General features: G+C 40.4%; 1 protein-coding gene across 1 annotated transcript in view; it reads left to right on the top strand.

Annotated features, from left to right (window-relative positions):
* The first annotated feature begins 3,347 nt into the window (after positions 1 to 3,347).
* ERG (ETS transcription factor ERG) overlaps positions 3,348 to 12,572 on the top strand; it is a 160,194-nt gene continuing 150,969 nt past the window's right edge. Inside the window, exon 1 of the mRNA XM_023742138.1 lies at positions 3,348 to 3,564. Coding sequence (XP_023597906.1) covers positions 3,547 to 3,564 — 18 coding nt within the window. The 5' untranslated portion in view covers positions 3,348 to 3,546. The remainder of the gene's footprint in view (positions 3,565 to 12,572) is intronic.

Here is a 12,572-nt window from a genome sequence, read left to right as displayed (position 1 = left end):
GCTAAATCACCACGATCGGGCAGAATTGTGTGATTCTTGTTTGCTGAGTGCTTACCAGAGTGCTGTATGTAGATGGTACTTAATTAATGCACACTGAATGGATTAACGTTGGATAAATGACAACCACAAAACACATGAGTGTGTCCTGGGTTTCCTTAACTAAAACTGTTCAAAAAAGAGCTACTCTATTCTTGGTATTCTTGGTGCGTACATTGAGAAAGGAACACGCATTTTGGTATGCATGGATAAGGGGTTTGACAACAATAGGTATTGTGTACTGCATGTGTATACAGGATGTGTCTGCGTTTTTCAGATATTTACAAAACATAGAACATTACAGTTTACTTATACAACTTCTGCGTTAACGTGCAACTTCTATTGTCAACTTTTTGAAAATACAGATGAACCAAAGAAAAAGGACAAAAAACAAAGACCGTATACATACACACAGGAAGATTCTCTATCTTTAGTAGTTTAGTATATATCCTACTAATAGTCTTACTTTGCTTTTTTGTTCTTAACAAAATGGCTTTATGATATGGGGCTGCTTTATAACCTGCTTTTAGCATATAGAACAATTTTTCATACCACTAAATATCTACTCCGTTTTCCCACAGAATCATTTTCAATGGTTATTAGTAGTCCACTGTATGGATGTTATATACGCAGATAAATAAATAAACAAGCTCTGAGTGAATATTCTATTATGTCTCCAGTTAAGATCATGTCCCTTTATTCTCTTTGCTGTGCTCATACATCATTTGTAGAACTATATGGCTCTCATCAAAGCGTTCTCAACTCCTGACCTTCCTCCATCTGCCTTACATAGAGAAGTTAAAAAGAGAACAAGGATGAGAACTTGTTGACTCTAGGTTGATTCAGGAATAATGTGTGTTTCTGTGTACCTATATATGTGTGTGTATGTATACGTGTATTTTAAAAGGTACTGTAAAGATTACACCCTAGGAAATCCTATTGGGCATTTCAACTCTGTTCTATAGGGTCACCATGATTCTGAATCGACTTGGCAGCACACAACAACAATCTTTGTGGGAACAGATTGCCAGGTATTTTCTCAGTTAGCATCTGAGCGCTTAACTATTGAGTCACCAGGGCTCCGTGTGTGTATATGTATGTGTATATATACACGTTATACATAAATAAGGAGTCCTGGTGGCACAGTGGTTAAGCGCTCGGCTGCTAACCCAAAGGTTGGCAGTTTGAATCTACCAGCTGCTCCTTGGGAACCCTATGGGGCAATTCTACTCTGTCCTATAGGGTCACTATGAGTCATAACTGACTTGACTGCTACTGCCCCATAGGGTTTCCAAGGAACGGCTAGTGAATTCGAACTGCTGAACTTTTGGTTGGCAGCCGAACGCTTAACCACTGTGCCGCCAGGGCTCCGTATATATTTGTAAATACACACATATATACACACACACGCACACATATACATATATATGTATATATATACACATAAATAAATATGAGAGAGAGATAAAGTAAATGGTGTACATTATTAACAGTTGGGGGAACTGGGGAAGAGTATTAGGAGTTCTTTGTATTATCTTGAAACTTTTCTGTAGGTTGGAAATTGTTTCAAAATAAAGGTTAGAAAATTTCAGTGTTCACTGTTTCATTTGAATTAGGCAAGAACCAGGAGTTAAGAGCAGCGGCCATTGAAAGTCTCCATAAAAATGCCTGTGCTTTTCCTGTTGCAGGGAACATGAGCAGGGTTAGAAATCGGGAGGCGATGGTGAGGTCGGGCCATGCAGCATTTTCTTCCATAGATATTTGTTAGCAACGGGGTCACCTTATTTAAAGCTGCAGTTTGCTATATCCATAATAGAGCACTGCATATTGGGGTACTGCAGTTAACATTGTAAATTGATGCTTCTTAGGAGAGAAGAGAAACCAGAGGGTCTCAGTGGACCCTAAGAGGTTGCTCTTTTTGTTTATTTGTTTCTTAGCACTCCTGATTCTAGTGGAAGCTGCCCAGATAAAACAACTCCGAGTACTTTGAAATCTTCGGGAAAACAAAATTTTAATCAGCCTCTCATCTCATTCATTGTTTGAAGATGAAAAGAGAGGAAATCAACATCCCCTCAAAATATAGATTCTGAGAACTTGTCAGGTCCTGATTTTTACACAGAACAAGATGTCTTACAATATATTTATTTTCTTTTTTCCTTCTCCTCCTCTTCTTCTATCTTCTCTTCTTCCCCTTCTCATAACACAAGGGGGACGATAAAGAATATAGAACGTTATAGAACTCTGAAATACGCAGACGTGAAGTCAGAGTTAAATTCACTTCCTGGACACCTACCTCTGAAACCAAGAGCTGCCAGATGATTTGGGATTTGGGCTATTGTGTCCTTCAGTTCCACCGTTTAGACCACACCTCTGGAATGGTCCAGCTTTCGTGTAGCTAGATTCAAAGCAAAATGTTTCTTCCAGGGAACAAGTAATTTCCTGAAAATGAGTAATTAAAGACCGTGTAGGAAATACTCTAGGGAATGTTAGCTGTACTTCCTTTGGGTAGAAAACAGACAAGTGGCTCTGAACTTACAGCTTGAATTTTAAAAGCTTACTGGAGTCTTTATGTGGTATCTCTGTGTAGCCAAGTGTTCTGCTGAGGCCTGTTGCTTGCAACATTGATGTTTGTCTAGGAGACACCAGCTCACTGACATTATAAAGTGTTTGTAGTAATGTTAATGATGTGGATTTTGAATAAATATTTGAAAGCAAGGAAACACGGACAGGCTTATTTTTCTCTTTCTCTTCTGTGGTTACTTTAATTCTAGGATTTTTCGTTTTTGGTATGTTTGTTGTGAAGCAAATAAAAATTGCCTATGTTTGGAAGGAGAAAATGAAACTGGAACATTCGCTTGTGATGTTGAATAAATGAAGGTTGTTGGGACTCAGCAAGCAAATGGCCGTTATTGAACATCATCGTTCATTTACATGAAGTAAGTCCCACCTGCAAAGTTTCCTTTTAGGGGAGTGGAGCAGGGAGCTCAAGTCCTGTGTCCCGGTGTGGGGTAGATCTGACGAGATGTGAGCTGAGAAGGCCTGGCATCCGGGCCATAGGGCGCCTTTACCGTCTTGGTCCCCAGGCGCTGGCAGTCCATGCAAAACCATGCAGGGTCCGGCCACATCCCCACATCTGCATCCTGCTCAGGGCGGCGTGTCACACAGGACACACACCCAGGCACACCTGCTGCGACACATACAGTTGCAGGCAATTGATGCCTTTTTTTTTTTTTTTTAATTAAAAAAAAAAAAAAATCTCCTGGCTGCATATCATCAAGAAAAACAACATTGTTTTCAGGGTCTCTTATCTCTCCACTCCCAAATATCCTGTTTCTTCGGGCTGGGCAGCCAGGACCAATAGAAACCTCTTCCTGACATTGGTTGACTTCATTTCCCAGACTTAGCACAATCTCATCCGCTCTAAACAACCTCATCAAAACTACTTTCTGGTCAGAGAGAAGCAATAATTATTATTAACATTTATTAACGATCAATAAACTTGATTGCATTATGGCCAGCACTATTAAGGTAAGGAGAGGGTCTCTTTGAATTTGACAAAATCTTGTGCTTGTTACTCTTTTCTTTGGTTTCCTTTATCAACGTAGATAAGTTAGGATTGGGCAACACCCCCACTGCCACAATAGAGGACAACAAGATTTCCTTTGCACTGCCTAGTAAATTTCCTTTTTCCTACTCCAACCATTCGCAAGGCTTAAATTCAAACTCAGAAAAAAATTGGGGTTTCTAAATTCACTGTTGAGGGCTGTGGATTACTTTTGCAAAGCCTTTCTGGAGCGCTTCTGAATTTTCATATTCTCTAACTATTCCTAACGCTGCCTGGATACCTATCTGAGAGAAGGCCAAAGACTTGGAGAGGTTGGAGGGCAGGGCGAAAGAAAAAGATGGTCTTGTAAATGTTGAACTTTTGGATGCTTCTTGACTGACTCCCTAGCTCAGGGATGCCAGTTCCAGCGGAAAAGAAGAGGTACCCGGCATGCTGCTGTTTGTAACAGGACATGCAAATGTTGACTTGATTTTCGGGACCTCCATGCCGAGAGCCAAGAGTTCTTAGAACTCAAATGATGGTAATTTGGTTTGTTCGGTTGTGTATTTGTCTTTAATAAAATACCTACGTCCTCTGCGCACTGTGAGTAAGTTTTCTTCCTAGTGATGTTTGTGGGATTTGGAGAGCAATGAATGGTCTGTTGGTCCCCTTTGCTCTGGGATGTTGGTTCTGTTATGTTTTTCTTGCTAATGTTTCTAGGAGACAGCATGTATAGATTAGCTTGGAGGTAAATTTGTCTAGCTGGGAACCTGAAAGTGGGCTAATTCTTGGAAATGAAGCCAATTTAATGATTAGAACACATTAGGAGCGTGGTCTGTTTTGGTGGTGGTTTGTTAAAATATTTTCAAGGCCACCATGCCTCGGTGACATTTGTAGAAATGAGAAAAATCAGCAGCCGAAACAGATACCACAAGGCGGAAAAAGAAAGACTAGTTGTATGCCTTTAGTTATGTTGCCTAAAGATGAGAAGCTGCGTGGTTGGGTTTTTATCAAGGGTTTCAGTTCATTTGAAAGCTCATGAAAATGGAAGTTTGTCCAGAATTGGGCCAAAGCAGTTTCAGAAATCCACCTTGATTTGGTATGTTCGTAATTTGGAATGTTTGTGTTAGAGGATTTGATGTATACCTACCCTGTAAACTGTGTTTTAGAAGTGCTGTTCTGTTTTTATTTCTGCAGCTCCATAGTATGTTCAATAATGTGTAAACAGTTCATGTACCAAGACTTCCATTTTACAGAGATTTTTCTTTCTTTGTCCTCAAGGATTAGAGTCTGCAGAAATATAACCATCATAGAAAGGAATTTAAAAACCGGGAGCTGAGTGTACTCCACTTTCAGCTTACATGGGAAGTTATTTAATTTTAAAACCCAAAATGCTACCCTTTTTGTTCTTATCGTTGCCCTTAATTATGTCCATAATTCATAGCAATTATTATTTGTAAATTTTGAATAGCTTGAGTAGAATCTTACGTTGTTTTTTTTTTTTCCAACCCGTGCGTTAGAGGGTATTGAAATAACCGGCCATTCTTTAGAAGGTAGGGTAAATTTTGCAAATTATACAAATGTGTCATTGAAATATGTTGTTTAATTTAAAATATTTATGATGATATGAAGGTATTTTTGACATTCACATATGTTATGACTTTCTGAATAAATTTTGGGAAATAGTTTGCACTCGTCTAGGATACCATGCTGAATGTAATATTTTATTACACTGCCTTATATGTCTACGGTATATATTCCAAGTGAACCTTGAGAATGACTTCAAGTGAATTTTTTAAAATCCTCTGTTAAAATCAAATAACCCTGTTTTATAGGTAACTTCTTTTAAGACATGGTTCTATGAGGTTTCCTGGGGAAAGTAATGAGATGATTTTATAGCCTTGTTTATGGAGTGGCAAAAGGAGGCCGTGAGTCTGTCCACTACAGTTTTAATTATGTTAGTGCAAACCTCAAATTAGTATTGGGAAAATGCCGGCTGTCCATTGGAATTAGGACACAGTCTGTCATGCAGGCAATTTCCAGGCCCAAATGCATTCTGTTTTGTGTTGTTCCAGTAAGTAAATCAACTAGTTGGTTAAGTATCATGCGCTGCTGAGTTTGTTCAGTCAGTACTCCATATCTGAGTGTTTTGCAGTAATATTTCTAAGGCCCTATAAAGCATTATGAAAAGCGAACTATTTTTATCCAGCGTTGGTGATTCTCACCATTGTTTTCCCTGGGTCATTGGAAATTGGGAATAAGATGTTTCAGTTGGAAGAAGGAATTTTAGGAGCTCCATAAAGAGTACCCATTTGTCACTGAGTGTCTGTGATTTTAAGACCAGATTAAAAATCCTAGTAAAACGGCCTCAGTAATGAGGGCGATGTCCCTGTATGCCAACAATTCACAGATCAGATTTGGTGGTTCTACAGTTTAGGTGTGTGTCTGTCAATACTGAGGGGTGTCGAATGCCATTGTCCCCAAAAAACACCACCAGGCTTGCACATGTTTGCATACAAACTTGAGGGAACCTGTGGTTATTGTTGTAACTGAGTAGCTGTAGAGTTGTAATCCAATCCCTCAAAGACCTTCCTAATCCTTTTTTATGCCTTGGGCCCCTTGGAGGGGCTAATGAGACCTATAATCAATCTCTTCGCAGCATGATGCTTTTAATTGCATGAAAAGACGCGCAGAGAATTACAAGGGAAACCAATTCTGTTGAAATGCAGATCTATCCTCCAGTTCTTTGTGGGGGGCGGTCCGTGAACCCAAGGTTACAACCCCTGATCCTGGAGTTTAAAGATCCTTCGTCTTTAAAATGGAATGTGGGGATTTTTCCTCCATCATTGGAGGATACGGAGGGAACAGACAGCAACGTTAGTGAGAAGCATCTTAAGCCTCATTAAGGATGTGGAAAGTTACTTAAAGACTTGGTGAAGATTTGAGGGCACACTGTTACTGTTTAATGCTTCTTTAAAGAAGTTACTTTCCTTAACAGAGAGCAGAGATTTTGATGATAATTGAAACATGAAGTGATAGGAAATCAAGTTTATTAATTTAAGAATATACTGCTTACTTTGTATATTTAATGCCTTGCACGTAGCAAACTCACAGAATATTTGCTTTCTTATGTGAAAGAAATTTATTGAAATTATACAAAGGTTTATACGAAGAAAGTTCATCCCCTCCTAAGATGTCTGCGGGTATAGTGAATGCATTTAATAGCTATAGGTATATGATTTTTCATCAACCCACTGGCGTAAGTGGAATATGAATTTTTTCGTTCCTTTTCACTTTGGAGGGGCCCTAGTGGTGCAGTGGTTAAGAGCTATGGCATCCTGCTGCTGCCAGCCAGTTCAAATCCACCAGCTTGCTCCTTAGAAACCCTACGGAGCAGTTCTACTGTGTCCTATAGGGTTGCTATAAGTCAGAATCGACTTGACGGCAATGGGTTTTTCACTTTTGAGGGACACTGAGACAGGGAAGAGACCTAAGATGCAAAATGCTGCTGTCCCCCTGTGTTAATGTCACATCCTGGAAGCAGACCCCCGCTTCTGTTGTTACCTAAAAGTGGAATTACAGGTCATTATCTTGAAACGACTTGCTGATTGCATTCATGGGCAGCTGGCTGACTTAGCTGCCCTCTGCAGATGGATGCATCAGCAATCCCTGCTCCTTCTGAGTGTGTGTGTGTGTGTGTGTGTGTGTGGCGCGCACACACTCACACCCCTGCCCACAGGGCACTCTGACTTGGTGACTATGGAAAGCATCATTGGGAATGACTGAAATTGTGGGACCTCCCCCCCCCAACCAAATACACTTCTGCAGGGTGCAGTGATCTCTGAAAGTGTTCAGAAACTCTGAACCATTTCTGAATTGTCTGTATTTCCTTTAACATGATCATTTCATTCTTTTTTTTTTTGTGCATAAGAGATTCTCGTAAAAAAATATGAACAGCAACACACACAAACACACACTTGTGAATGTCTCTTGACAAACCCTAACTAAAGGTAAAATAAGTAAATAAAATAATGAAGACAGATATCTTCAGGAAAATATTACTTCCACATCTAGAGCTTCAGAATGAGATTCCCTTGGTGGGAGAGGGGGCGTAAAGCAGAGAATCTACATTGGCGTCCCAATGCAGATATCTGGCTTTAATGGCCGATGCCTAAGAGAATATCGCTGTACAGGGGACCCCGGGAAAGCCAAGCTGATGTGATTTTCTCCAAGTGTAAAGATCTTCAGAGAAGATGTTTTTCAGAGCTGGTCTCCAGGCCTTTCCAGTGTTCGGGAACTCACTCACTGTAGCAAGGTCCTTGCTGTAAGATTAGCCCACAGCTCATATGCCACAGTGGAGCCGTCCCCTTCCCATTGTTCCGTAGGGATGGAGGAGAGTTGCTCCCTGCTCAGGTCAAGTGCTTGGGATTCTGCCCACTTACTCCTGAGATTTCTTCTCCTCCATTACATGGACATAGACGCACCTGTGTTCAAATCCTAATGACATTGTAACTCTGGACAAGGTACCTAACCTGTCTGACCTCAGTTTTCTCGCCTGTGATATGGGTCATCATGGCTGTCGTGCCTTGTGCTGGTGGGAGTTCATGTCTGCAGAGGGCCTCATCAGGGCCTGCCTCTGAGAGCAGATCATTAAATAAGAGGTGCATCCAACAATGCAAGTTTATTTCATCTTTCTTAATAGATACGTGGTACTTCTGGCCCTACCATCAATTCTCTCTATGTTTTCTAAGACCTGGCTTACACTGTGAAACCCAGGGCCAGACAGACCCACTCTGATGATTTTGAAGAGACAAGGAGAGTCAACAGGCCATTTCTATATGTTACCTTGGTCTCCCACACCAAGGCCAGGGCGGAAACAAGCCACAGTGGGTCAGAGGAGGGAGCCTCGGGGGTCCTCTAAAAGAGTGTGGCAGGGCAGGTGCCACCACGTGGATGACTTAAGGTCTGGGGGCGGGGGGGTCACTCGTGTGGTGCTGGGCAGGAGGGGTGGTTTAGCCCTGTTCTGAGGGTGGAGGTGGTTTGTTCTGCTGCTGAAAGAAGGCAGAGGCCTGCAATTGCATCTTGCTTTAGGCCAGGAACAGAGCTGCTGAAACACCCCCCACTTCCTAATCCCTCAGTAATTTTGAAAAATGCACCTTGTTGTTTTGTACAGACTACAAAAATTCTCATTGTAGAGAAAATGAAAAAAAAAAAAATACAAACACACACAGAAGTTACTTCTAGTCCTAATCCCACCAACTAGAGAAAATTACTGTTAGCATGTTGGTGTATGCCTTTCCACTATATTTTTCTGTTGTTCTGTGTATGGGATGACCCTGCTTTCCTCCGTTAACTTGGTTTATGAACATTTCCCCATGTTACTAAAAAGTCTTCCTAAGTATAATGTGTATGCTTGGTTATATTCCATCTCAAGTAAGTGTTATAATTTTATATTTAAATCACAAATATAATTTATACAACCTGTTTATATAATCTGTTGTAGGATATAAATGTCGCTTTCAATTTTTTCACTTATTACATGGCGGTACACCCCTATCTAATTTTCTGATTATTTCAGAAAATGGAAATATTGGGCCAGTGGGTATAATATTTTAAGTCTTTGCCAAATTTAAATACTTGCCAATTTTGAAAAATTGTCAGTTCTCTCTCTAGAATGACTGTACCCGTTCTTGCTTCTTTCAAGCACAGGTCAGTTCCACCATACTCATAACAACTCTGTATATTCTACTCTTTGACTTTTTGCTGTTTTGATAGGCAAAAAGGGAATCTCAGCTTTATTTGTATTTCCTTGTTACAGTATTTCATTACGTGTTTTGCTGTGAACCTATGTTGTAACTTATTTTCAACCAATGACCCACTGAGACCTCTGGATCTTTTTCTTAGTCATAGTTTCATTCCCTGTTTGATCAAACTTATTTCGCACATATTTCCCCTATGGAACGTGGCTGATACGTGTTTGATAATGTGTAAGGCCATGCCTCGTTCTGTCTACTTTCTCTCTTAACAACCACCATTTTCAAACCTAACAGACTTGTCATTACTTTCTCCTCACTTTGAGTATGTGTGTGTTTGTGTGTGAGAATAGTGTTCATTTACCCCCAGTAAAACCAGGGAACCTGTTTTTAGTGGTAACCTGTGCCCTCCACAGAGACTGACAGAATATATGTTTTCGAGAAATATTTGTTGAAAGAATAAATTTTAATTAAAATTCTTTGAAGTCATAAAGAGAGTGTTGAGATATCAAAGTAATATAATCATTACTATAGCTCTTAAATAAAAGTCGTATTGTTTTAGACATGTTTCTCCCAGTGAAATAAAATCAACTAAATAGAATTAAATTGATAGTAAAACATCAAAAAACATTATTTTAAAATGTAGCTGTCATATCTTGAATTCGTAATCCAAATTAACGTCATCCTAATAATTGCTTGGAAACCCTGGTGGCATAGTGGTTAAGAGCTATAGCTGCTAACCAGAAGGTCAGCAGTTCAGATCCACCAGGCACTCCTTGGAAGCTCTATGGGGCAGTTCTACTCTGTCCTATAGGGTCACTATGAGTCGGAATTGACACGATGGGAATGGGTCGGGTTGGAATAATTGCTTGTTACATGCCAGGCTCTGTACTAGGCTCTCGTATTATCATAGGTGATACCACAGCCTGGACACTTGCTTTTTTACAGATAAGACTAGGGGCTTTGAGAAGTTAAGCAACTTGCTTAAGTCCCATAAGCCTGTTTGTCTCACCTTTCTCCTTACCAACAGATGGTCTCTTCTTTATCCGTATTTGCCCTAGCTCAGACATTACATTACCGTGGAGAGAAATATGTTGAATAAATAATACAGTGACACATTAAATAATTGGATAATGAAAATTACTATAACTGGCTAATTTATGTCACCTACCCTTATATGGGAAACCCTTGTGGCATAGTGGCTAAGAGCTAAGGCTGTTAACCAAAACTTCAGCTGTTCAAATCCACTGGGCACTCCTTGGAAACCCTATGGGGCAGTTCTACTCTGTCCTATAGGATCGCCGTGAGTAAGAGTCGACTCGACGGCAATGCGTTTGGTTTTTTGATTTTTACCCTTATATGAAAAAACCCCTTAGACAATTATTATACTCTATATGGTTAATCAGAATAAAGCACTAGAAAATTCAGGAGCTAAAAATCTCACACGCAATTCTGTATCTGGTTGGTGATGGGAATTCTTTCCATATTTGTCAATACGCAAGGGTGGTGGCTCCGGATTCCAGATTAGTTGCTGATTTAAATTTCCTCATCCCAAGTATCAACTTCCTTGCACTTGTCTTAGGCGTCGATAATGAAAATACAACTCTGAGTTTTCCATAATGCCTTACCAGATCTTTCAGCAGGGGGCTCATGGAATTAAACCCCGGGAAGAAAGGGTAATCTGCTGTTGTGCACAGATAAGTGTTGAGACTTTAGAAAAGAAATGCTAAGGCCAAGCAAAATTGTTTATTTTTCAAGTGCCACATCATAATCCAATCATAACATGGCTCCCTTAACATCAGGGCTGTAACTTCAAACACTTTTGTTAAGAAACAATGCATGTTAAACTCTGGAAAATACAAGAAAGAACATTTATAGCACACCATGCAAAGAACCCACACTCCTTACTTTAACATAATAACCTTTAAATTTTTCTATCTTGGTAACCGAACACCTCCCTTCCCGTCATGAAATTAATATAGCAAATCATCTGTTGGGTTTTTTTTTTTCTTAATTATTTAAAAAGTATTGACACAGAGCCAATACTGTGCCGTGTGCTGTGGTAAGAGAGATAAAGATTATTATTTCCCTCATGGGAGTTACAGTCTAGTGAAGGATAAGCTTGGGGAAAAAAAGCTACTTCGCATACTTCCCAACTGTGAAAAAGTTATGAAAAGGGGAAAATAAAAGACAAGGACAGGCATACGTGAGGTCTGAGTTGATGGGATGATTAGGAGGATCCATGGAACTGGCCGCATACATAGGCAGAATATGACAAGATGGTTTCCTGCAGAGAGGGTATGGCATGTGCAAAGGTCCTGAGGCAGGAAGGGGCTTGGGTGTGTTCATGAAATCTAAAAAAGAGCAGTGTGGCTAGAGACTCATCACCTTGGGAAAGAAAAGGCCAAGATGAAGTCGCAAAGCTCAGAAGGGGCTTGATCATGCAAGTGTTAACACGCCATGATCACTTAAACCATTCAAGAAATGAACTAATTGCTGGAGGTGACCACAGCTCATCACCTGTCTAAACATAGTGTGTAGCCGCCTTCTCATGAAGGGAGAAGGAAAGGGGGGAAAAGAGAAAGGACTTTGCTATGGAGAAATTTCACGTTAGCTTGGCTGCATGGTTGTAAGCAATGCTAACTTAGTTGTTGGCTTGATGTAGAGCAGACAAACGGAACTTGAGGTTATTACAGTGAAGTCAGTGTCTGTCTGCTAAAGTTTAGCCAAGCATGTTTGGGCTTGTGTAGACATAAAGACAGGTGTCTGCTCTTTGGTGATAATACATTCATAGGGACTATAAATGGCTTTGGAGCCCTGGTGGCACAGTGGTTAAAGAGATCGACTGCTAACCAAAAGCTCAGTGGTTTGAAACCACCAGTGGCTCCACGGGAGAAAGTTGTGGCAGTCTGCTTCTGTAGAGATTTACAGCCTTGGAAACCCTATGGGGTCGCTATGGGTCAGAATTGACTCAATGGCAGTTGGGTTCGGATTTTTCAGCAGTGGGTAAATGGCTTCAGACAAGATTTCTTCCTGCTTTGTTTGGTCCTTTTTATAAGGACAGGGAATTCTGTGGCTGATACAGGAAATTTTAATTCATATACAATAAAACCTGCGAAAGCCGGAACCTCTGTAAGGCAGAAACCTGTCAGAGAAGGAAAATGCAAATATTTTCCACTAATAGAGAGCGATAGACAAGTGGCAAGACTGTGCCCTGTCAAAGGCGGAAAACTTTCAAG

This window comes from Trichechus manatus, unplaced genomic scaffold, assembly GCF_000243295.1.
Source record: "Trichechus manatus latirostris isolate Lorelei unplaced genomic scaffold, TriManLat1.0 scaffold00202, whole genome shotgun sequence".
Taxonomy (NCBI): Eukaryota; Metazoa; Chordata; class Mammalia; order Sirenia; family Trichechidae; genus Trichechus; species Trichechus manatus.
Note: the sequence above shows the minus strand (reverse complement) of the source record. Positions and strands in the feature narration are given on the sequence as shown.